At 55.9% G+C, this 26,382-nt stretch overlaps 1 protein-coding gene across 1 annotated transcript in view; it reads left to right on the top strand.

The window, feature by feature from the left end:
- The first annotated feature begins 5,638 nt into the window (after nucleotides 1-5,638).
- WNT7A (Wnt family member 7A) overlaps nucleotides 5,639-26,382 on the top strand; it is a 67,640-nt gene continuing 46,896 nt past the window's right edge. Inside the window, exons 1-2 of the mRNA XM_030849522.3 lie at nucleotides 5,639-5,841; nucleotides 10,540-10,766. Coding sequence (XP_030705382.1) covers nucleotides 5,771-5,841; nucleotides 10,540-10,766 — 298 coding nt within the window. The 5' untranslated portion in view covers nucleotides 5,639-5,770. The remainder of the gene's footprint in view (nucleotides 5,842-10,539; nucleotides 10,767-26,382) is intronic.

Here is a 26,382-nt window from a genome sequence, read left to right as displayed (position 1 = left end):
GCAGTGAAGTGACAAATATGCCTACCTCACAGGGCCAGTAGTGCAGGGGAAAACAGACACAAATAAGTCAACAGATAAACATACCATGTAAAGTTGGGGGTGGTGACAATGAATGCTAGGAAGAGAAACAAAGCCAGGATAAGAGGTGTCTAGAAAGTGCCGTGAGGGGCAGGATGGATGCTTGGGGACTAGCTGGATGGAGTGACCACTGATAAACTATCTGGGAGAAGAGTGCTTCCAGGGGGCAAAGACACAGAAAGGGTCCACTGGGAGGGCCTGGCACATAGCGGAGGCTCAGTAAACCGTGCTGGCCTAGCTCTGAGGGAGGGGCGGCTCCTTTTTGTACCAGATGGCCCATCTCTGTTGCTGCCGCTCCCAGCCCTGGGAGTGTGGCCTGCAGGCCCCCTTCTCGTCCCATGTGCTCCCGTCCTGGGAGAGAGGACCTGGGGGGGAATCCACAGCCCTGAGACAGGAGAAGAGGGAGGAAGAGCTTCCATGGGAGGGGCTGCACCACACCCACCGGTCTGACCCACAGCGGGGGCTCCCCCAGCGGAGACTGCTGTGTCAGTCCCAAGGGGGCCAGGTGCCGGGCAGCCACAAACTAATGGAGGCTCACTTGCTTGGAAAACCCACATGGGACTGTCACTGCCCTCCCTGCTCACGTACAGGTGACATGGATGAGGAAGAAACAAAAGAGGCCCAGAATGGAAGGCAGGGCCCCTGCAGCAGCGAGCGTTGTGAAGGAGCCGGACGGGCAAAGGGATAGAAGGAGGCTGGTGAGGAGGCCACTTGAGGTTGAGTGGCCTGGGCAGGTGGCTCTGAGGAGGTGACATGTAGCGACTCCCTTGAAGCCATGCAGAATAGTGACAAAGGAGAATCACTCTCTTGGCTCCCACACGAGAGCTCTGCCCCACACCCCACAGCCCTGTGCTCCTTCACGCTGGAAAGGCCCGCACTTTCACGACAGGCTGCCCCAGGCAGCAGGTCGCTGGGGGCCTGGCTCTCAGGAATCTCCATGCACTTCCCCCTGCTCCCAGCTGCTCCAAATACTGCAGCCATGCAAGCCTCCCCTCTGATTTGGGTTGCTGACCTTTTCCTATAAGCCCAAATGAAGGCAGAGACTGCCTTAAACATGATGTCCTTTCCTGATCGGTGGTGTCACCAAGAGGTGGCTGTGGCCTCCCCATTAATTGAATGTCCCAAATGCATCCACGGCCCTCACCGTGCTCCAGGCAGCCTTCTAAGCACTTTACCTTAGCTTCTCAAACCTCACAACCACCCTCGGGAGGTAGAATCTGTTACCCACAGTTTACAGAGGAGGCAAGGAGACATGTAAGGAGCTCTCCCAAGGTCACAGAGATAAACGTGGACCCAGCTTACAGCCCACACTTAGAGCAGTGTCTGGCAAGCAGCCGACCCAGTGTGTTAATACCTGCTAATGCCAGTCTTGGGATCCAAGCAGCCACTCTGTGCGTCCAGCAGGGGGCACCAAAGCCCCCAGCCCCAAGCCCCGCCCCAGGCCCGCTAGGGGTGGCTGAAAGGGAAAGCCGCTGAAGAGGGGATCTTTGAACGCCAGGGAGCTGAGTGTGGCCCCTTCTCAGTCCTTGCCTCCCCTGCAGGTTCTGACCCTGCAAGCTCCTTGCTCCTCCCCTGCTTCTCTCAGGGGCTCCCAACCGGTTCCTGAAGCTCCGGCTCCCAGCTTGCTCTTTACACCACGCTCAGCCCCTGTGGCTCCCGCACAGCACTCCATCCCCGCCTCAGCTTGACGACTGCCCACTTCTAGCTGTGGAGACCCCGGGCACCCTCCGTCCTGCGTGCCCGGCACACACGTCCCCCTGTCCCTTCTGTGACCCACAGACACACCCAACTCGGCACCTCCAAAACCAAGTTCATGGGCCTCAGACCAGCTTCTCCTGGGTTGTCCTCATCAGCCACACTGGTCCTGTCCTGGGGCTTCCTCACCCTGTCTACCCTGCCTTCACACCACCTCCGGTCCACCCACTTCTCTCCTTGACTCTTGTCCGGGCTGGGCCTTTTCTCCTTGGATAACTAAGACCTTCTGCCTCTCTTCTGCCCCCTTCTACTGGTCCCATAACAGTTACCATGAGCCTTCCGAAACACAAATCAGATGCCATCACCCGCCTGCGACCCTTTCTGAGAAGGCCCAAACTTATGAATACGCTCTGAATGTATCCCCAGACCCTCTCTTGGGCCTCATCTCTGCAACCCGCCCCCACTCCGTTCCTCCATTCTCCAGGCCTGCTTCCCCTGGCTCCAAAAACTCTACCTGGTTCACACCAACACATTTCTTCCAGATCCCAGTTTAGGTATACCTCCTCCAGGAAGCCTTCCCTGATGCCCCATGCTGGATTTGGAGCCCCCTTCTCTGTGTTCCCACAGTTCTCTGTGTGTCCCCCATCTTGAGGCCCGATACCGTTTCTATTGCAATGGCCTAAGTCTCTCTTCTCCAGGAGGTGGGCGGCGTAATTGAGGGGCTAAGAGCAGATGCTAAAGCTGGAAACTCTCTAGGTTCAAATCCCAGGTGTGCCATGTACTGGCTATGGGAGTTTGGGAGTATATTCAATCCCTCCATGATTCATTTTTCCCATACTGTAAAATGATGATAATTCTGACAATCATTGTATTAGCTAGAAGACTAACACCTATCTCATAGTATTGTTAGAGGACTAAATGAGTTAATACACTGACGCTCTTAATGACAGCAGCTGGCATGTAGCACGTGCTACCTATGTGACTGATCATTAAATTGGTCCTCAAACTAGTTGCTTCTGGAGGGCAGACTCTGAATTTATTTGATCCACTGTTATGTCTCCAGCACCTGCTCCAACGTCCTGGTTCTGAACATCCCCTAACATTTGTGACATGAGCGCATCTTTGGTCTAAGAATGACAGCGCATGTAGAAAAGAAAGAGAACATGTCAGTGATGTTCTGGAGGCAGACTGCTCAGGGCTGGGAGAAAGACAGGAGGAAGAAGATGGCCAGGAAAGACCTGTGACTTTGCTCCAAATCCTGGGTGGCTCCATCCCCGCCCCAGTCACTCACTGCCACCTCTCTCCACGCAGGCACCCCAGCCAGCATGGGGGACATTGCGGCTTCCTCGCTTCTCTCTCTCTCCCTCTGCCCCTCCCCACTGACTCCTTCTAAGTCCCATCAGAGCTGCTCATGTGCCAGCCTCCTCCCTCCTGTCTGCACCCCATGTCCACCCTAGTTGTTCCAGTTACAATTGCTATGCAACAAGGGACCCCAAGACACAGTGGCATAAAATAACCATTGCATTATACTTGCAGGTTATGGGGCTTGGAGCTTGGTCAGGGCACACTGGGATGACCACAGAAGCCACTGTCCACAGTGCCTCGGCCGAGAAGATGGGAAGACACGATGGCTGGTGGCCGCGCTCTTCTAGAGGCTCCTTCACCCACACGTCTGGCGCCTGGGCTGGGGTAATTCCAAGGCGAACCTCAATGGGGACGGTGGACTGGAACGCCCCCCAGGGCCTCTGCATGTGCCTGGGCTTCCTCCCAACATGGCAGCCTGCAGATTCTTCCCCTGGTGGCTCAGGGCTGCACAGCAGTGTTCCAGGCAACAAGACAGAAGGCACGTTGTGGTGTCACTCTGTCATCTTACCGGTCACCTTACCAAGCCCTCACCGGCCCCCCCAGACTCAAGCAGGGAGACACGGAGGACCCGCCTCTCACTGAGAGGCCAGACAAAGTGAAGCCACCCATGTCTGGAACCTGCATCACAGGGTGGCCTCCTCTCTGCTGTGTCCCACTTTGCCCAGCCCTCTCCATGCCCCCGTGGACTCTCCACAGGGCAACCTTTCAACACACAAGTCACATGAGTCCCCCTTTCTTTGATCCCTCCAACGTCTTCCCGCCAAACTCTGTGCTGAAAGCTGAGCTCCGCACGTGCCCACACAACTCTGTGGGATCCGCATGCCCCCATCTCCTCCCTGGGGCCCGCTGCCCTTCCTTCTCTTTCTGGAGCAGCCCCTGGCCCTCCTGGGGCCCCGCCCACCTCTGAGCCTTTGCACTGCCTCCTTCGTGCGCTGCCGGGCCCTTGGCTCCCGTGTCCTTTAGGCCACCTCCTCACATCTAAAACCAACCCTCCAGCCCAGTAGTGCCTCTCCCATCACTCTGCTTTATTGTCTGCAGTTGCCCCTGTGATGTCTCAAATGATACATTTGTTTACTTCTGGTCTGCCTCTTCCACCAGCTCCGAGAGCAGGACGTTGTCTTTGTTCCTCACAGTATCCACGGTGCCCACCCTGGTGCCTGGCACAGAGATCTGTGGAATGGGAATGAAGGCAAGAATAGTGGTTTTCAGGGAACGTGTATGATTTTTTTTTTTTTTTCCGGCTGTGCCATGCGGTTGTAGGATCTTAGTTCCCCAGACTGTGGGATTTTAGTTCCCCCAACCAGGGGTCGAACCCGAGCCTCCAGCAGTGGAAGCGCGGAGTCTTAATCACTGGACCGTCAGGGAAGTCCCCACGTGTGTGTAATTTAGAAAAGCAATCCAGAAGTAATAGCCCTGGGGAGGGGGCTGTTAACTAGAGTCAGGCACGCCTTGTTTCCAATCTGGCGCTGCCATTCACCAGCTGGTGACTGTGGGAAAACACCTTTGCGCCCCTGAGCCTCGATTTCTTCAGCTGAAACTTGAGTCCAACCGCCCCCTAGCTCACTGGACTGGGGTGTCTGTCACAGGAAAGGATCAAGACCTCTGGTCAGCCTGGACGCTGTCCCCGGGAGCGAGGCGGAGCTGCACCGCCCGTCGCGCCCGCCAGGTGTCGCCGCGAGAGCGCGCTGAGCAGCCGGCTGCGACCGAAGCCTTACGGCTACTCGGGCGCCCCACGTCTGGGTTGCGTGCGGGGCATCCAGGCCTCAGCCCGACTCCGACTTTCCTCTAGGAGCGGGACTCCAGAGGAGGCTGTCTCACCTGGGCCCCCACCTGCCTCCCCGCCTCGAATAGACGGGGGCGGGGAGGAATGCTCTGAGCCAGTCTTCCCCGCTCCGCCAGTAGCCCTGCGTAAGGGGGCGCCCTCCCCTGAAGCTGGGCTGGAAGCCAAGGGGAGGGAGGAACCTGGGTGCGCCCTAACACCCCACAGCTCCGAGCGCTCGGCCGGGCCGCGAGGACGGGGAGGCAGGCCAGGGCGAGAGGGTTCTCGGCTGAGCCCCGATTCCCGCCAACCCGAGGGCAGTCCCTGCGCGTCCGCTCGCCCCGCAATTTACGAGTTAGCGTCGGGTGGAGCCCCTCCGGACTCCCACTGCCCCGGACCCAGCTCGGCGCCCCGGAGCCGGGAGGGGGCGCCGCGGGAGCGCGTGGGGCAAGCGCGAGCGCGCTTGGAGCAGGCGGCCCTGTCCCGCGGGCGCGGGGGCGCGGGGCGGGCGCTCCGGGGAGGCGGGTGGGGGAGGGGCGGGGGAGGGACGGGAGAAAGGAGGGAGGGAGGGAGGGGCGGGGGCGGGCGGCTGCAGCGCCCCCGCACTCTCCGCGCCTCGCACACTTGCACCGGCCGCTCGCGCGCAGCCCGGCGTCGCCCCGTGCCGCGCTCGCTCCTCCCTCGCTCCTCCCGCTCCGTGGCTCCCGCGCTCCCGGCGAGGCTCAGGCGCCGAGCGCGCGGACGGGCGCACGACAGACGGCCCCGGGAAGCCTCGGCCCGCGCCTCCCGGGCGGGCTATGTTGATTGCCCCGCCAGGGCCGGCCCGCGGGATCAGCACAGCCCGGCCCGCGGCCCCGGCGGCCAGCGGGGACTATGAACCGGAAAGCGCGGCGCTGCCTGGGCCACCTCTTTCTCAGCCTGGGCATGGTCTACCTCCGGATCGGGTAAGGGCCGCTCGCACCTCCTGCACGCGCGTCCCGGCAAAGTTGGCGTGGCTTGGGGAGGGGTTGCGCCGCCCGCGAGCCGCCGCCGGCCGCCAACTTCCTTGGCTCCTCAGAGACGCCGGGTGGGCGCGGTGCGGGAGCGGTGGGCGCACAAAGGCCCCCCTCGGGCGGGAGCCCCAGGGGCGCGCACAGCTCCAGAGACACGGGCAGGGGGACCAGCCGTCCTGAGAACGCCTGAGGCTGGAAGACCCCCAACCCAAGGACAGCCAGTAGGGACGCTCCAGCTTGGGGGACTCTGAAGAGTGTTAGCCGCTGCAAAGGTCAGCGTCTCCCAAGGACCCTTCAGACCAGGGCATGGGAACAGCAGGTCCAGCGGGAACACCCAGCCAGGACCACAGACGCTCGCAGGGAGCTCAGCCCCCAGAGCCCGAAAGGAGCTCTGTACACAGAGGCGAGGGCACAGCCGCTCCTAGTACAGGGCAGTCCCCGGGCGGCAGGCGGGGCCGGTCCGTGAATAGGGAACAGGTACCCGGAGGGAGGGACGTTCGCTGGCAAAAACACAAACCGCTCCTCAGAGCCTTGGCACCACCCGGTTTCCAAGGACCCTCAGACTCCCGGAGCCCCATCCCAGGCGAAGGGGACAGCGCCAACCACCCTAACAGACGCACACAAAGGTAGAACTAGAGATGGCCCGAGACACCCAGGGAGACAAGCTCGCAGAGCCAGCGCCAGAGAGAGGCGGGACACCCCGCCCCCTAAAACTGGGCACCCAAGGCGGCCGGCTCGCTCGCGGAGCAGCCCTCCCTGCCTCACGCCAGCCTTTCTAGGAGGTGGGGCCGGGGCGGCGCGCTGGCTGGAAGGTGGGAGGGGGCGGCTTGGGACGCGTCTTGGAGCTGCATTTGCGCGGCCAGTCACCCTTTGTACTTCGGGGATAATGCGCGTGAAGCACAGGAGGTGGGGGCGGGGGCTTTAGGGATGGGTAGAGGTTCTAACGCTCAAGGGCCACCTTGGCAGGTTTCACGCAACCTGCTCCCCCAGCTCCGCTCGGGGAGAGGTCGGACTGCAGGGGCTGCGGCGATGGTGTGTGTGTGTGGTGCATCCTTTGTGTTTTGTCACTACCACTCCCCCGTTTCACCACCCCGCGGCTCTGGCGTGGGGATTTCTCAAGTTGACCGGCCGTGGCGGCCAGCAGGTGCGCACAGAGCGGACCAAGCGGCTGCCAGCCCTGACCGCGGGCCGAGACGCGACCGCGGGCGGAGAGGCGGCTGCGAGGCTCGCGCGCTGCCTGCCTGCCGGTGTGTTTTAAGTGTTATTGATTCGCCCGCATCTGGGTGGCTTTCTTTTTTTTCCCCTGCTTTAATCTTCATCTTGGCCCGCGCCCCGCCGTCCCGCGCGCATCCAGCATCCAGGAAGCCGGTGGGGCTGATTGGCGCTGGCCGCGTGCGGCTTTATCTCCTTTTTAATTAGAAACGGGGCGGAGGAACTCGGGAGGGGAGAGAGAAAGGGAAAACAACAGAAAATAACTCCCCTGGCCGCCCCGCCCGCCCGACCTCCCGCCGGCGGCGCCGAGACCTCATAGTCCCCGCAGGGGCCCAGCTGCCCGGAGGGAGGGCGCCGGCCTTCCGCCCCGCTGCCGCCCTTTGGGGTGGGGAGAGGGCCAGGTCGGGAGGAGTTGCAGGGTGGTTTGGGGCCAGGTCCTGCTGCTGCTCTCTGTACCTCGGGTTATCCATCTGTAAAATGGGCATGGGAGGCCTTTCGGTTCCGCGGATGGATGGCAGGGCACCTGTGGTATTCTTATTTTACTTGGATAGTTCAAGTGACTCAAGCACTAGCCTTTTTCTAACAATCAGATGCAATAATAATAACTACCACAGCAGCTCATTTATTGAGTACTCACTGTGTGCCTGACACGTTCAGAGCACTTCCCATGTTTTGACACATTTAATTTTTCAGCAGCCCTATGAGGTGAGGTCCAGTTAATATCCTCATTTTAGCAATGGGAAAACTGAAGTACAGAGAGGGGATGTAACTTGCCCAATGTCACACAGCTACTAGGTGAAGGAAGCTTAGATGGCGCCCTAGACCTGAGCTCTTAGCTGCGAGGCTATGGTGCCTGTGCATTTTTACCCCAATATATAGTTTCACTCTCTGCCGGTGTAGGGATTTCCTGGTGGTCAACTAGGTGTCGACAGGTTCCTCCTGACTTGTGGCCAGAACATCTCCACTTGACCTCCTCTTTCTGTGCTGCGTCTTCCTGAAACATTTAAAATATCCTAGCTCTGTGTTAGACTCTCTTTGAGTGGCTGAGACGAATGACCGAGAGCTCTTGCTAGGGTCCTGTTTTAGATCCATCACCTGCTAGCCTCCAGGCCTCAACCTCGGTGAGCCTCGGTTCTCAGCTACGCAAAGTGGATACGTGAAATGGAGATGGTGATTCCTGCCCTATAGGGCTGTTTAGAAAGGCCGACTGGTCTAGAGTTAGTGGTAGCACCTGCCATACTGCATTTGCATATAATAGAGGTGCTGCAGAAGGTCCCGGATGCATTCAAGGCATAACTAGGGGCACCTGCTGTGTAATAGGCAGTGACATTTTTGAAGCTCCACAATCCATTTAGCAAGCCCAGCAGACAGCCTCCCTGTCCTCGAGGAGCTGCTGGTCTAATGAGAAAGACAGGTGATAAAAAAGCAAGCACACAGGTTAAAAACAAACACATACATTAAAACATTTCAGAAGACCATGAGTAATCAAGAGTACTAAGTAAACAAAACAGAGACTGTGATGGAAAGTTAGGAGGGATGGGGTGCAGAGGCAGGTTCCCTTAGGTGGGATGGTCAGGGAGGGGACCCTTGAGGTCACTTGGATGATGGCAAGAAGCCAACCGTGTGAAGGTCAGGGGGTGAGAGAGCTTCCAGGGAGAGGGACCTGCCCGAGGCAGGAAGAGGGCTGGTGTGTGGCAGGAGCGGCAGTTATGTGCTTCGAGAGGAGTGGGGTCACCTCAGCTCTTGTGGTGCTGGTCAGGGGACCCTCGCCTTGAGAAATCCCAATTCCAGAACAACTTCCCACAGCTGAGCCTGGACTGGAAAGACGAGGCACTTAGCCCAGTGGCTGACCATGGCCCATGTAAATGGGAGCTCATTATTATAACCAGAGTGAGGTCTTCTCTTTCAAAGGGTGCTTGATGACCTTTGAAGGATTATACAAAAGGAAGCTCCAGACAAGTGGGCCATCTTTGTGTAAAGGGAGGGCTAGCTGCATTGTCAGGGCTACCACTGGAGCCTCTTTGGGGTTATCTTGATATTAGGAAATGGGCCCACCCTCAGGCCAGATACCCACGAGCCACACTGACGCCTCTCTTTCCCTTGTACCCTTCCCCAGCCCTCCCATCGGCTCCACCTCATCCATCAGCGAGCTGGGTCGCCTCCATCTGCGGCCACCCAGGCCACGCCGCCTCTGGCCTGCCCACTCTCCCTGCTGTTGTTCTGGAGCCCTGCAGTCCTCTCCCCGCTGGGGCTGGAGGCATGGGATCCTGTCAGTAACCTGCTTCCAGCCCTTCAGTGCTTCTTGATGTACCGAGATAGATCAGCCCTGAGCCGTGTCCTCTCCCCAGACCCCCCCGCAACCGAGCCCTGGTTCTGCATTGGGTTCTGTGGGTTCTTTCTGTTCCTTGGCGATCCCAAGCTTGTTCCCTTCCCAGGACTTTGCATCTTCTGTTCCCTCTGCCCAGAATACTCTTCCCCAGACCTTCCCATGGCTGGTTCCTGACCATTCAGGTCTCTGCTGCACTGTTACCTCCTCAACCACTCATGCTAAAGCAGCCCCTCTCCCTTCCCTCTCAGACCCACCACTACTTGTTATCACAGCATCTTCATTTATTTTCTTTGTAGTGCATGTCACTGAATGTTGTGTTGTGTTCATTTGAGACATTTGCATGGTCTCCCTCCATAGCCCCTCGAAGTTAGGGCCTTGCCTGCCTCCCAGCATGGTGCCTGGGAGCCTGGTGCCCTGATAGGTGCCTAGTACGTACCTGTGACTGAGTTGGGAAGACAGGAACCTTGCTGTGATAGTCATAAGCGTCCTCTAGGCCAGTTATACCTGGAGTGGGATACACATATTCCATTGGCATGCAGGAAGGAAATACTACAACTTTTATTCACAGTTGCTTTTTAAAGATTTTTTAAAAATAAAACATATACATACATACATTATGTTGTCCATATATAACATGTCTGAACAGTTTTTGTTCTTTAATCAACATCTGTGCACCCATCCCCCTTTCAGAGGCAAACGCTACGTGAAACTTGGTGGTTACCTTTGCAGTTTTACCGCACAGAGATGACCCCTAAACAGCGCAGTTCCATTTTGCATGATTTTAAACTTCATCTCAGTTGAATTCTCCCATAGATGCAAAGGCAACTCGCTTAGCTCATTTGACAGTATGTTTGTGACACGCATCATCTTTCTTTGTGTCTAAGAAAGAAATTAAGCCTCACTAATATTGAATATACACGTGGTACAAGTACCGATAGGAATTATAAATGAGTGAGCATGGGTTGGGGGTGCAGTATCAAAAAAGTTGAGAGACCCGTGCTGGGAGCAGTAGCAGGGGGAGGGCAGGGCTGGACGCCTAGGGAGGGCCTGTAGGTGTGCCCCCCACCTTGCTGGCCTAACGCTCCATCTCTCTGTGTCCCCTGCTCCAGTGGCTTCTCCTCGGTGGTAGCTCTGGGCGCGAGCATCATCTGTAACAAGATCCCAGGCCTGGCTCCCAGACAGCGGGCGATCTGCCAGAGCCGGCCCGACGCCATCATCGTCATAGGAGAAGGCTCGCAAATGGGCCTGGACGAGTGTCAGTTTCAGTTCCGCAATGGCCGCTGGAACTGCTCGGCGCTGGGGGAGCGCACCGTCTTCGGAAAGGAGCTCAAAGTGGGTATGTGCTCACCCAGACACCCCAAGCGGGGTCTTATAAACTATGGGGAGACCAAATTGCCTCGGGAGTGCTCTGGGACCCCCTTCTCTGCTGCAGGCTGGAACGCCCTAGGTAAGGGGTCCTGCAGGTGCCACAACTTGAATTTAGGTCTGCTGACGAGGGTCAGCTCTCCGATTGGAATCCACCACCAGCCGTTCCCAGTAGAGTTGCACACCAGCAGCCAGTGGCCTAAATGCTAACTGGCTGATACAGCACTGATACTGTTTTTTAAATTGAAGCCCAAATTTAGAAACTATCTGTTTCGCCTAAAAATATGGACTTCTGGCTTCTTTTGAAAAATTGGCAGATCTAGGATAGCTTACACCTGTGTCCACTTAGTTACTAATGGGCTGCAGCTGAGAACACAGCGCCCTTTAGGTGGAACCTGGGCAGCCCATTCACTGCCACAGTCCCCACCCTTCTGCATTGCCTTGCCTGGCCACTGTGGGCATTTGAATTTCCAACCCCTGTTTTATGGGAATGTGTAAAAGCCTGGTGGAAAGGGCACGGGAACAATGTTGGTTGCCAGGAGGCCCCGGTCGATGTGGGGAAGGCCATGTTGTATGTCTTCTCGCTTGTATGCGTCTGGACTGGGGGGCCGGAAAGCCTGCAACCTCACTGCTGAATCGAGCAGTGAACTTCCCTGAAAGTCGGGTCAGCCTCAGGTCCCTCGGCTGCAGTGGTTCACCCAGCCTGCTCGACTGCTCACAGGGCACCCCTGGGTTCTCTGTCTCCTTCAGCCCCGACATCAGCAAATCCAGTTCATGTTGAAAAGATCCACCCCAAGTCTGGCCACTGCTCCGTGCCCTCCCTCGCTCCCCCTCGGGTCACACAGGTGGCACCTCCCAGCCTCCGGCCATCCTGCAGACCCTCCTGCGGGCAGGGTTGTCCTTTGTAAGTGGAAATCAGATCCTGTCATTTCCCTGCTTAACCTCCTTGGGAGGCTCCCCCTGGCCTCAGAATGAAATCCCAACTTCTCACTGGTCCGCCGCTGTCCTCTGTCCTCTGTCCTCATCCGCTCCCATCTTCCTGTCCCCCTTGCCCACCCAGCCTCATGCTGTTTCCCAAGCACACGGCACTGTTTGGGTCCTGCTTGGGGGCCTCGGCTCCACGCATTCCTTCTGCCTGGTATCATCTCCCACCATCCTGTGCACCTTCCCTTGTGGTTGCTATGGTTTTCCTGCCTTCTCCTGCTCACACGCATGCCCCCTGTTTCTGGGACCCAGACCTGGGCTCTGGCGTTATTTTGAGCTGTGTCTTTGTTGACATATGAGATGTTACATATGGGGAAACTGAGGCTCAGGGGGACTTGCCCAAGGTCAGCAAAAAGTGAGTGGCAGGGTCTCCTAGGACTGGGCTGATCCCAGTGTCACTCGCAGTCCTGGAGTAGCTAGCCTGTTGGTGGCATTGTGATAATGCCTGCCAGGGTGCAACAGGAGGGCTCCAGTGCAGGGAGTCCTGGGATGAAGGAGTCCCTGCTGTCCAGAAGCCCCCAGCTGCCCAGAGTTGTAGGATTGAGGGATCTGTTGCAGGCTGAGGCGGGGGAATACCGCCAGTATGCACCACCAGTTTATTTATTTATTAAAAATTTTTTTAAAATTTTAATTAATTAATTTATTTTTGGCTGCATTGGGTCTTTGTTGCTGTGCGTGGTCTTTTTCTAGTTGCGGCGAGTGGGGGCTACTTGTCGTTTCAGTGCGTGGGCTTCTTGTCGTGGCTTCTCTTGTTGCAGAACATGGGCTCTAGGCACGTGGGCTTCACTAGTTGTGGCTCGTGGGCTCAGTAGTTGTGGCTCGCAGGCTCTAGAGTGCAGGCTCCGTAGTTGTGGCACTCGGGCTTAGCTGCTCCACGGCACGTGGGATCTTCCCAGACCAGGGCTCGAACCCGTGTCCCCTGCATTGGCAGGCAGATTCTTAACCACTGCGCCCACAGGGAAGCCCCCACCAGTTTATAATACCAGTATACACTGCAGGAGCAGAGGCCTGGGGCAAGGAGCATTCTTTGAGAGGAGGACTTGGGTAGGATGGCCTCAGGGGATTTAAGCAAACAGAGGCGCCAAGAAAACCCCTGGGATTGCGATGCTGGACAGCAGGCCTGCGGGACCTGGAGGGGAGTGGGAGCCAGAGCCTGGAGGTGTGTGGGGTCACGGCTCGCAGTTTCTATTTCTAGGTGGTAGGAGATAACGGGGAACTTTGAGCAGGGGCATGACTGCCAAAGTAAGGTTGCACTATATGAAATTGCCACAAGTCAGTGGTTTCAGGCCCACAAAAATAACAACATTATGTGATTCAGTCCAATGGGAATTCTGGAAGAGTCATTAAAGAGTGGGTACAGAATTCATTCATTCACTCACTCATGCGTTCACCAAAAATTTCTTGAGTGCTCTCTGTGGCTGGAGGCTGCCCTTTCAGCCTCCGTGGTCAGGGAAGGCCTCTGGATTTGTGAGGGAGGTGTCTGGGGGAAGGAAAAGGGGATGGCAGGTGCAAAGGCCCTGAGGCAGGAATATGCTTGGTGGTTTGACAAACAGCACGGAGGCTGGCGTGGCTGGAGTACAGAGACTCAGAGGTCAGAGAAGGAGCCAGGAGGCAGACATTGTGGCACCTGTCAGGCCAAGCCCGGGGTTTGGATTTTCCTCTGGTGAGTGGAGGGGCAAGTGTGGGAGTGAGGAGTCTGGTCCAGTCTTCCAGGCAGGAGCTGGCAAAGTGGTAGCAGTGGAGACCCGTTTTGGCCGTGAGCTGCCAGGATAGAGCGAGACTGACAATCTGGAGGCTGGTTAGGAAGGAGTTACCCTGGTCTGGCTTTCTCAGGTGGTGGCAGTGGGAGCAGAGGAAGGGGAGGTCAAGAGGAGACCCCTGCAAGTCTGAGGAGTCACTTCCCCTCTGAGCCTTGGCTTCCGTGTGTGTAAACAGGCAACCTGCTCCAGGACAGCAAGAAGCAAGGCTCAGATTTATGCTTTCCAGGCTCTTCAACACTGCTCTGCCCTCATGGGATTGCCTCTTTCTGGGAATGACCAGCCAGCTGGGGCTGCCTTGTAGGGGTGAGGGATCAGGATTGTAGTCTTTGGGCACTCTGGCCATCAAGTCCACACTCTGGACGCAGAACACATCGCTGGCCTTTGCAGAGACTTCCCAGAAGCTCCACCCCACACTTCTGCCTACTTCCCATTGGCCAGGACCTAGTCACATGACACACCTAGCTGCAAGGGAAGCTGGGAAATGTAGTCTTTTTTTTTCCTTTTAATTCTGAGCGGCTGTGAGATAAGCTAAGGGTTTGTGACGGAGCAGGAAGGAGGAAATTGACATTGGTGGGGGGCAGCAGCCCTTCACGGGTTCTGCATCCCGTGCTGAGACCCAAAGGCTCACCGTTCTCCACCTCCTCACGCCCAGTCCGGTCCCCACTCTGCCTATGTTTCTGTCTCCCCTCCTGAGTGTTCTGGATTTTACTGCTTAGATCTGAGGAGAGGGCCCCAGGGCAGGACCAGGCAAGGCCCTCTGGGATGCTGGAAACCGAAACCCAATTCAAGCTGCCTCAGGCGGGAAGGGGAATTGGGCATCCTCGGGAACTGAAGGTCGGGGTGCCGACTTGGGGAGCCCTGGGATGTGAGCTGGCATCAGCTTCCTCTGGGGCAGAAAGGTGTCTGTCGGGGGGGTCAACCTCCAGGCTCAGGTCCTGCAGGAAAGAGCCTGACCTTTCTGTGGCAGCGCCTGCAAGAGCCCTGGAGCTCACTCTGATTGGATCTGGGGCCTGACTTCTGGGCGTGTGTCCATCCCAAACCATCACAGGGACCACTGACAATAGGGCTGTTGTTGTCCAGGCCTGGGAGCCACACCTGCACCATCTCCCAGGGAGGGGGACTGTTTGTGGGGCTTTCAGGCAGCTCGGGTGGCCGGAATGAGGACCGACCGCAGGCGGGGTGACTTCCACACACAGTCCTGGGGGCTGAAGTCCAAGATCAAGGTGCTGGCAGGATTGGCTTCTTCTGAGGCCCCTACGCTTGGTGTGTAGAGGGTCGCCTTCTTCCTGTATCTTCATTTGGTCTTTCCTCTGTGCACGTGCCCTGATGTCTCTGTGTGTCCTAATCTCCTCTTCTAATGACACCAGTCAGGTTGGAAGAGGGCTCACCTGAATGGCCTCATTTTAACTTAATCACCTCTTTAAAGGTCATACCTCCAGATACAGACACATTCTGAGGTACTGAGGGTTAGGGCTGGGCATATGAATTCTGGGGTGGGGGGGGGACACAATTCAGCCCATAACAAGCAGCCTGAGAGCAGCCTGGTCTGCACTTTAGGGAAAAGCATATGGGGTGTGGTGGGTGCTCGGAGGTGAGATTCCCAGGTGGAAAGAGCAGACTGGACCAATGGAGATGGCCTTGGTCTGGGTCTTGAAGGGTGGGAAGAGTTTCACGGGTCAGTGAATGGGATCCCAGGCAGAGGGAACATCAGGACAAAGACGACGTGTGATTGCGAAGGGGATGGCGAGCGGGGGTCTGCAGCCTCAGGTGAGGTGACAGGCCAGCTCTCAAGGGTCTTAAATGCCAGGGCTTATGTGACCCCACGACAAGTTTATCAACTGCTAACCAGGCTCAGTGTGGCCCTTGGGGACCCAAAAAGGTGTTCACCCCACTCCAGGTTTTTCATTTTCGTAAATAAAACAATGAACTCCCCCTTGAATCCACCACCAGCATGACAATTAGAATAAGGACCGGTAGCTTGCACCCCTGTGAACGTCCCTCAGGCAACTCCTGCTCCCGCCTCCCAAGTCACACTTTCTCTATCCTGAATCTTGATGTCTAATTTATGCTACTGATATATTCCCCAGAAGTACATTATTTAGTTTGAGTTGTGTTTAATTTTACAGAGAAAAGGCATCACGCTATAGGCAGTCTTTTGGAATTTACTTCTTTCCCCTCAGTATTAACAAAGCTCATCTGTGTTGTTCTTCTTAGCTGTTGTTGATTCATTTCAGCTGTGGTGAATAGACCCCATCTGTGCACCCATGCCTTGGTTGAGGGGCATCTGGGTTGTCTCTGAGCACCTGCTGTCACAGTGCCACCGCGGGCCTCCCTGTGCGCGTCTCCCGGGGCCCACGTGTGTGCTTCTCTGGGGTGTATGCTGAGGAATGGAATTGCTGGTCACAGGGTATGAGGATGGGCCTGATTTCTGCAGTGACCGTGCCACGTGCCACTCCCCCAGCCGGCAGTGTTGACCTTCGGCCTCGCTCACACACGGGATTGCCCAGACGTCTTCATTTTTGCCTGGGGGATGGGTGTAAAATGCTTCGTCACTGTCCTCTTGATTTACATTTCCCTGAGAAGTCGTGTGGTTGAAATCCCTTCCTATGTTTACTGGCCGTGCAGGTTGACTCTTCTGTGAGTTGCCTATTCGTGCTCGTTGCCTGTTTTTCCATCCGGTTGTGTGTGCTCGTGTCACAGGTAGAAGAGTGAGGGCTGCATCAGGCAGGACCCCAGGGAGGGTGGGTCCCATGGGGCTTCACACCCTTGTCTTTCATATTTTCGTGGAGGATCGGTGGGTGAGGGCCAGGAGCAGAGGCAGCCCTTCCTCTGGGTCCATCACCTCATGGGTCCTCTCCATCCCTGAAAGGAGGCATGTCCACCTACATCTCAGCTCAGAGCCACGTGGAGGCTGACCAAGTCACGTGGGTGTTCTGTGGCAAGACTGAGATGGCCGGCGAGTTCCCTGTTGCTGGAGGGGTTCTTGTTTGTGTGGTTCTGCCACACGTGAGATTCTTGAGGCCGCCGTGTGTTGGACAACCTCGTTTTGTTGGTGGGCTTGAGGCAGCCACACGAGCACTGACATCCGAGTCACGCAGCCCACCTTGTCAGGTGAGAGCAGTATTCACAGGACGTAAGACCCTAGCGCCTGGTGGGTTAGGGCCCCAAAAGGATGTCCCTTCACCCTTCCCGGAGGCCCACGTGCCTGTCTCCTGTGAAGAGGAACTCAAGGACCTGGGGGTGCTCCGGATTCTATTCCTGGTGCAGCAGGACAGGGAGATGTGGAGTAGAAAGGGGAGAAGCTCTTGGTCCCATTTCTAACCTGAGCTCATCATTTTGATTCTACAAAGTGCATCTGCCAGTCTGTCCACTTCTCACCACCTCCCCCATCATCTCCTTGTTCAAATCTCCATCTTCAGAGAGCCATCACCCAACTCCATCAGCCCCCTAATGTACCCCCCCAACCACCTGGCACCCAGCAAAGAGTCTCCCCACGGTCGCTGTGACCACGGTGTCTCCCTGTGTGAAACCCTTCCTCTCGCTCTGAGAATAAAATGCCAGCAGGTCCCCTGGTGCTTTGCTGACCTCCGTGACCTGCATCCCGACCCCCTCTCCACCCCAGCTCTGCCACCCTCTCCCACCCTCTCACGTGACTACGTCCTTCCCACCTCAGGGCCTTTGGCCCAGCTGGTCTCTCTGCCTGGGTGCTCTGCCATCCTTCCACCCTCAGCTCACACGGCAGCCCCTCACCAGGACCGCCTGTGTAGTGTAGACCTTCCATTCTCCAGCTACCCCTCACCTTCCATGTTTTTCTCCTCATCACTTACTACTCCAGGGCACATCCTCTATTTATTTGCTCATTTGTGCCGCCCAGAATTATAGTTCAGCCCTGCAGTTACCTGCCGCTTCTCTTCCCAGCTTCCCCATTGCCTGGCTGTGGACCAGGACCAAACGGCAATGATAATATACCCATCTTGCAGGTGTGGGCAGCTGAGATTACTTACACCCCACGAGGCACCCAGGACGTGCTCCATAAATCACAGCTATGTTATTCTTGAGTCTCTCCAGCCGGAAGGGCTCAGTGGATGTGGTGCACCCCCAGGTACTGGTGCAGACCCCCGCCCCAGCTCCTTCTGGAGCAGAGGTCAGAGCAGAAGGGCCACAGGGAGAAACTGCTGAGCGATGGTGGGTAACCTGCATACCCCAGCATTATGTAGGCCTCCACCCAGACGCCGCCTTCTCCAGGAGGCCTCCTTTGACCATCTGGCCGAGACAGCCTCCCCTGTAGGTCATGCTGTGCTGTTGTCTTTATAGACTTACCACTTCCAGAAGTGACTTTGCATACTTTTGCAAGGCTGTGTGTGTCTGCCATCGGTCCCTGGCTGTGGGGAAGTCCATGGAGCCCGGGCCTGTCAGTCGTCTTCTCTCTGTGACCCCCAGCACCTGGCCCATGGCCTGGCACACAGCAGATGCTCAGGAAACACATGGAGAGATGCTCGCCCTCCTGGCAGGCCAGCTCCTCTCTACCCTACAGGCCCAGCTGCTCTGAGCCCTCCAGGGTCTTGTTAGTCTTGTGGCCCCAGGTCTGGGTGCACCGCACACATGGGAAGCGCTCTGTTCTCTTTGTTGAGTGAATGCTTTCCATTTCTGACCCAAAATACAAGACTGATCGTTCATTCCTGCATGTGAGCATTTTGATCCATGTGAGGCCAGCGTTCTGTTAGCTCTCCTCCCACATTTGCGTTGGCTTCAAATGGGATCAAATGTTGAGTAGGTCAAGGCCTAGGGGAGATCCCCCCTCCATGGCGTGACTCAAGAGGACCTGTTCCCCAGTCTGTTCAGCGGACTGGTTTCTATCCCTCCCCACCCGCACCCGCTGCTCTGGGGTAAAAAGGAGGGCTCCCTGGATGATAAATTTGGGAACTCAGCATGCCATACTCCCTGCTTGAGAGAGAGATCCAGTGTATTAAAGGCTCTGAAAAGTCCTGCAGACAAGAGAGCAGCTTGAGGAGGCTTCCCTGGAGGTCCACACTCCTCTGACCTCAGACTCACTGGCCATCTGGTGGAGCTGCTCTTCCAAGGCACCCACGCCAGGAAACACTGCTCTGGAGACCCTCACAGATTGGCCATGCTCGTACTGTGGCTTTTGGACTAACCAGGAATCCACCCAAAGTATATTTACCCACCACCAAGTCCGACCTCCTTCCGCAAGGGCACAGCGGAGGCATGTTCCAGTATCTGATATGGACGTGGACGATGAGATCTATACGAGTCAGCGTCACTCTGCAAAGTCCCTGAAATCAGCCACAAAATTCAGAATACGTAGTTTTCTATACAAGTAGGAAGACATTCACGTGTGTGTATAACGTATATACAGTAATGCACCCCATCCAAGGTATTCATACGCTATTTTTTTAGTTCAATTTTTTTTTTTTTTAAGATTCCACATATACATGAGATCGTACAGTATTTGTCTTTCTGTGTCTGGCTTATCTCACTTAGCATAATGCCCTCAAGTTCCATCCATGTTGTCACAAATGACAGGATTTCCTTCTTTTCTATGGGTGAATAATATTCCATTGTGTGTATATACATATCTATACACATATGCGTGTGTGTGTGTGTGTATCACATCTTCTTTCTCCATTCATCTGTCGATGGGCTCAGGTTGTTTCCATGTCCTGGCTATTGTGAATAGTGCTGTGGTGAACACGAGGATGCGAATATGTTTTTGAGTTAGCATTTTCATTTTCTCTGGCCAAATACCCAGAAGTAGAATTGCTGTATGCTAATTCTATTTTTAATTTTTTGAGGACTCTCCATATTCTTTTTCCATAAAGGCTGCACCGACTTACATTCCCACACGTACAGTATGTTAAATTTACTTTTCCCCGGGTGCATTTGGTTGAATTCATGTAAGTTAAGTGCTCATGGGACACCCCCCCCCTGCCACCCACAGTATGTCCACCCATTCATTCACTCATTCGTTGGTCCCACAGATGTTTACTAGAATCTTCAGCGTGGTAAGTGGCTGATGAATCGGCCACAGGGTCTGCTCTCGGGGCACTCACCGTCTGTTGGGGACAGACAGCAGAGTCGGGGCTGGTAGAAGAGCAGAGGGCACGGGTGGCACTGGACTGGAGCGTGGAAGGCTGCCTACAGGGTCACCTAAAATGGGCCGCCACAGCCCAGGAGAGGAAGGGTGTGGTGGGGATGGGCAGCCGCAGCAGGCTTGCAGGTGTGACCCAGCCAGAGCCGGGTCTCTAGAGTGATCTGGGCACTGGCTCCAGGCTGGGGGGCAGGGAGGGCAGAAAGAGGCTGGAGAGAGTAGTGGAGACAAATCCATCCCACAGGGTTTGCCTGGGAGGGGAGCTGTCCGAAGAATCTCTCTCCCTTGTCTCTGGGGAGAGACAGGATGTGGGAAGATGATCAAATTCTTAGCACATATAGAAATTTGCTATGAGTCTAGCATTATTATCAACAAAGAAATGGTGATTTCCTGATGTGTGCTCCTGGGGACGGCTGCATTCTTTTTCACATACTCACGACCTCCTGTTTGGTACTCCCCTGTGGAATTTTTCCAGGGAAGGGCACAGATGACCTAGGATTCAGGCCCTAGGGGCCACCCTCTTCTGTCTACCAACCGGGGAACTTGGATGCATTTCTGGGCTTCCGCTCCTGTCCCGTTTCACCGCTTCTCCTCCCGAGTGGTCGCTTCAGCAGCTCGCCCCTCTCCCTCGGGTGACCGGCTGGGCCCAGGATCCCAGGTCTGAGAATCCGTATGCCTCGCACAGTGGCTCCGTCTTTTTGTCTGTCTCGGGCAGGGTGGGTGGATGGAGCACATGTCTGGTGAGCTGATGACTGCTTGGAGGGATGATTTGAAGACCTTTCCGGTGAGAGACACAGAAGTGAGGGGCAGGCCAGCTCCACTTTCTCTCTGCCATTTCTTAACAATACGCCATCTTGCCGGAGCAAAAGACCTATTCTTTCCCTATTCTTGCTTAGAACGCAGCTAACAAAGGACTTTTTGTCTCGCGTGCATTTTTTTTTTTTTGCAAGCCTCAGTTCATCCTGGGTTTTAGCTCTCCTGACACCATTCTTTGAGATGAGTCTTTTGTTAGAACATTCTCTTGCCAGCTTTCTTATGGTTGACACACACTCCCACGCCTTTACATGCACAGTCATTCATTCATTCAACTGTCGAGCCTTCGCAGATGAATAATCCGGGTCCTCACAGCCTTGTGGGGAGAGACTGATCTTTCAATTTAACACAGAGTAAGGATGGCAAAGGTGCTGAGCCGAAAGCCGAGGAGGGGATGTCAGGAAGGCCCTCGGACAGGGGACCCTGAGCAGTGTCTTGATGGAGACAGTTAGCCAGTGCCACGCCTAGTAAGAGCTGCTGCGTACTGATCCCTTCCAGGTGTGGTCTTGGCTTGTTTCACCTTCCTAATGACTTTAGGAGGCAGGTGCTTTATTATTCCCGTTTTACAAAGGAGGAAACCGAGGCCTTGAGAGGTCAGGCAACTCCCCCCGATCCTTTCCCCCGGGAAGTGGAGCCAGGCTGCCAGCCTGGCTTGATCGGCCCCCAGGGCCCTGCTCGGAAACCACTGAGCTACGTGGCTTTCACCAAGCCCGTGGGAGAGGAAGGGCATTTACCGACTGAGGGAGCCGCGTGTGGAAAGGCTTGGGGGCAGGACGGCTTGGAGGAAGGAAGGAATGCCCTGAGCATTTCTTTTGTAAAAATTTTTTTATTAAATCAGAAAAAGAAAGATACAGTTTACATGATATCAGTCAATCATATGGCTACTTTGACTTACATTTTAATACACTCATGGTCCTATTTACTCCTCTGTACAAGTATTAAAAAAAACTCAGGTATTTGAATAATCTTCTGTAAGTTGGTTGTTGACCCTTGGCGGGTGGCAGCAGTGCGGTCTGGCCTTCCTTGCTGGGAAGAGACGCTTGGATAGAACGGAGGTGGGAGAGAAGGGCGGGGGCTGGGAGACCAGAGTCCGTCTCTGTGGGCCTGTTACGTCAGCCAGGCCCCGCCCAGACACGTGCCCCCTGCAGCCCCCGTTCTTCTGTCTCTTCATCCAGAGGCCCCCTAGTTCCTCTGCTCGGAGACAGCCAGATGTGGCGTTCTGAGCCCAGAAGGGCTGTGAGTGTCATGCCCTGGGGCTGGCAAAGGCAACCTTTTTCCGTCTGTGTATTTTCCAAATCATCATATATTTCAGCTGGTGTCACTGCAGATTGCTCACCCTCTGACCCATTGGCTTTAAATAGCAAAATAGAAAAAAATACAATGCACTTTGTGGTTTCCAGTAAGATACTGTAAATACACCCAGATAATATTCCGGTGCAAACCATTTGCAGTGGCTGCACAGGGCGGTGGAATGGAATCTTTCAGGCAGGCTTGGACATCAGTTTGTTTCCTCTGTACCCGCCGGGGTCGTTATGGAGCTGGAATGTGGGGAGGGCGTCAGCCGGGCTCCCCGGGTTCATCTCAGTGATAACAACGGTCTTTACTAAGCACCTTCTGGGGAACGGGGCCTCTCTGTACACAGAGGTGTCGTTTCGTCTTCAGGGCAGCTTGGCCGTGTCCTCCTGGTGGATCCCATTTCACAGGTGGGGAAGCTGAGGCCGGGGAGCCAGCATCCTTGCTCAGGGTCACCCCGCCCTGAGTAAGGAGCACGGCGGAGGGACTAATAGGCTCCATCTTACCCAAGTTCTGAGCTGAGGCTGCCTGAGCTTCTGCGTGGAAAGTTACCTGGAGATGCAGGTGGATCGAGAGTGAAAGAAGCTGTAGTGGAGGTGAGGGCAGGACTCCACGCTGGGAGCCAGGAGACCCTGGTCCTAATCCCCCAGGTCTCGCTGCTGAGTCATTGATGAGCCTGGGCACGTTTCCCGGCCTCTGTGAACCTCTCTTGTTCCAGGATGAACCCACGGGCCTTATGTCTGTGGCTCTGGGAGACTTTTCTCTGGTTCCGGGCACAGAGGGCCCTGTGCTGGGGCAGGATGGTAGGGCTTGCAGGACCTGCCTCTGCCCCAACAGCCTCACTTCCTCCCACCCCCGTGGGCTTACCTGCTCCCGCCACTGCCCAGGCCGGGTCAGGGCCACCGCAGGGTCTGCCCATCAGCCGGGAGCCCCCTCTCCCCTCAGACAGCCTCATGGCTGGCTCCTCCCGGCTCAAAAGTCCCCACCCCAGGTGGTCCCTGCTCCCGTCACCTCCCTGTCCTGCGTCTGCAGAGTCCTCCGCTGCCGCTGAGTGAGTGATGTGTCTTGCTTTCTGCCCCCTCAGAAGCCAAGGCCATGTCTGAATCCCTCCTCTCAGTTTCCCCAGCCCCCAGCACAGTGCCTGGCACATAGTAGGTGCTCAAGCAATATCTGTTGAGTGAAGGAACAGGGCACGTGGCTCGGTCAGGGGGGCCGAGGAGAGGCAAGGTGTGACGGAGGTTCTTCCTCTGCTCGTGCACAGGAGGGAGAGGTAGGTGGTCAAGGCAGGAGGGGGTAGGTCTGTTCTTGGAGGGGCAATGGTCAGTGATGGGCAGTAAGCCAAGCCCAGTGTCCTCTGCTTACTGGCTCCATGTGGAAGAGTCGGGCAAGAGCCTGGGCCAGGAGTCAGTAGGACTGGGGTGGGTGTCGTAACCTTAAGGCAGGAGACAGGGTCAGACTCTGGAACCAGGCTGACCAGGGTTGAATCCTGGTCAGAGTACACGCCTCTCTGGGCCTCAGTTTCCACATCTGTAAAATGGAGATAAAAATGCTCCACACCTCATAGTGTCGCCAGAGTGAAGCGAATTGATCTGTATTGAGTGCTTAGGAAAGAGACTGGCAAATAGTAAGCATTTTATGACTTTGCTGTTCTTCTTATGAACCGTGTGCCATTGGGACCATCACCTCATTCTGTTTCTGCAGCAATAAGACACACCTTAGAACTGCCCGTGCAGACAGCCAGTAAGAGACAAATAGACAGCTTCGGGAAATTGCCCAACTGGAGGGGCTTCCCCAGGCTGAGGGTGGGGTTGTCCCGGGAGCTCCGAGCGTGGTCAGGGTCGGGGGTGTCCTCCGCAGTGGTTGGAGGCCTGTGACCCCTAGGTTTGCATCCTGGCTCTGCCTCTGTAAGTCACCTCCTCGAGCCTCAGTTGCCCACAGATACAGTAAGGAACTGCTGCTTACCTGGGATGGGCGAAGGAGGCATGGACGGATGGAGGTTAAGATGGCCTCTCACGCAAGGAATCTGCGATGGTAAGATTCTGGGATGCTCGTATACCTTCTTTCTGCCATCAAACCCTGTTCTCAGGAGGCCGTCCTATTTGAATGCGTCCTATAAATTTATTGATGTTTTAACTGGTAACAGTTGAATGGCAGAAATAAAGGCATTTTGATCAGGGTTGCTGCCTTAAGGCAAAGGAATCTCTCTCAACCGTGGGCTTTGCCACGCAGCGAGGAGCTGGAAGGGTGGTTGGAGCAGGGCCTGAGGGAGGACATTGCCAGCTTGGGCCTGGAATCCCAGTTCTGGCTGGTTTCTGGGTTGGCGGCCTCAGTGAATCAGTTTACTCCTCAGAGCCCCGGTTTCCTCATCGGTAACACTGTGGAGAATGGTGGCCACTGAACGGGGCTGTTGGCCAACACCCCCAAGGGTGGGTCTGGCAGGTGCTTAACAAAGCTTACTTTCCTTCTACCCTCTGCCCGCACTGAAAAGCCCCGAAACCCCAGGCCTTGGGCAGACTCTGTCCTGACGCCCTGGGGGAGGTCATGCTGAACGGGTGGAGCCCATCGCTGCTCTGCACCTGCCTGGTCAGAGCCTCTCTGAACCTCAGTCAGCTGGTTTCCCTATAAACAGGTGACCAGAACACTTTCCCAAAGCGCCTAGCGCGGAGCCTGGCCAGTAATAAGCACTAAATGAAGCTCACCTGGTTTTTGGCCACTGCTTGGAGCGTTCATTCATTCATTCATTTATCTATCCATCTATTCATCTAACAGATATGTACTGAGCACCTCCTACATGTCAGGCCCTGGGGACACGAAGGGCACATGACAAAGCGCTGCCTTCAAGGGCATTATGCTGTAGGGGCAGCAGGAGTGGTGGCTGTGGTGTGAGAAACAGACGACAAACAAATAAGTCTAAAATGGCAGGAGGGCCGTGGAGAAAACTGAAGCGGGGGAGTTTCTCTCTGTACCTCTCAGGGGGCCTGTAATTCCATCCATTGTAATTATTATAATACTCACTATCGTTTATTCATGCACTGGTCCCAGGGCTCACAGATACCTGGGACCCCCACTCGCTGGGTGCCAGCTGGGTGAGAGTCACAGATACGGAAAGGGAGGATCAGAGAGGCCCAGTGACTTGCCCAGGGTCACCCAGCTTCTGGCGGGGTGGGGTTGGCAGTGAGGTCTGCTCATTCCTTTATCTGTCACACACTGTCGTGGGGACTGTAAACAACGGGAGACAGACAGACACGGGCCCTGCTCCCTCGGGGCCCCCCAAGTCTGGCTGGGCAGCCGGAGTCTGGGTCAGCCCCACACACTGGCCTCTGTGTGAGGCTATCGTGTCCTTCAGTGCATCATGGAGCTCAACGAGGCAAAACGGACTTGGTGGTAATCGTGATCACAGCAGCAGCGGCCAGTGTTTACGGAACACGTACCCCATGCCGGGCGCTGTCCACTCACCAGCCCGTGATGCTGCTAAGCCCATTTCATGGAGGAAGCAACAGAGGCTTAGACAGGTTGACAGGCCTGACATTAGTTACACGGCCAGCCCGCTGCCCAGGGCAGCTTTCCTGGTGATCAGTGAGGAGGGGGAAGTATGGGGACTGGGCAGTCCTAGTCTAACACTGGTGGGCAAGGCCCAGGTCAAGGTCAATGGCAGGGGTCAGCAGTGACCCTTTAGCATCTGGAAGCGTTGGACTGCAACAGCCAGTACCTGGGTCCCGGGGAGCTCAGAAGCTAAGAATAACGGTCCCTCTGTTTCTCGGGGGCCGTGGGTGCGGAGGTGAGGGCCAGCTTGGTGGGGAGGGAAGGCCATGGCCCAGGATGGACTTCACTCTGGTCTAGGAGTGCACCTTGAACTCAAGGGAGTTGTGTGTGTGCCGGGTTCAGCCGCCCTTCTCCCACCCACCTTGGGATGTGCTGGGGGATCCTGGGTAGGAGCAGAAGCCATCTGCATTGCATGCGCTGCTCAGAGGGCTCAGAGATACCTGGGACCTCCGCCTGCTGCATGGTAGAACCTCACACACTTGTCCCCACCCCCACCCCTAGGGAAGAGCCTGGGGGAAGGGCAAGTCTCAGGTGGCGGGCCAGGCTCCGACCCTTCCTCAATTTGCTGCTCTGTTCTGAGTCTGATAAAGGGGATACAGTTTCCCTTTAGCTGCCGGAGGCTGCCAGTGGGGCCGCTGCGCTTTGCAGTCATTTGCTCCCCGGAGAAAGTTCTTGGTCTGAACAGGGTGTCCAGAGGCCACGACTGCAGCTCAGCGCTGCTGCCCACCAGTTGGGTGGCCTGGGTGAACCAGACTTTTCTCCTGGCCTCAGTTTCTTCAACAAATGAAAACTCCTACTCCATACCTCACAGCCTTCTTATAAGGGACCGTTATTACCATCGTCAATAGAAATCGTAATAAATCTAATATTTGGGGTCACTGTCTCATGCCAGGCCCTTTGCTAAATGCTTTACCTTTGTTAATTCTTTCTAGTTCTCTCGACCTCCCTAATTAAAGTGAGCGGTTGTCATCCTATTTTGTAGAGGAGGAACTGGAGCACAGAGCAGTTAGGTGACTCACCCAAGGTCACACAGCCAGAAAGTGGTGGAACAGAGATTTCCTCCCCCATCTTATTCTCTGTATACT

The sequence above is a fragment of the Globicephala melas genome, chromosome 11 (assembly GCF_963455315.2).
Source record: "Globicephala melas chromosome 11, mGloMel1.2, whole genome shotgun sequence".
Lineage (NCBI taxonomy): Eukaryota > Metazoa > Chordata > Mammalia > Artiodactyla > Delphinidae > Globicephala > Globicephala melas.
This window is presented reverse-complemented; position numbering and strand designations above follow the sequence as displayed.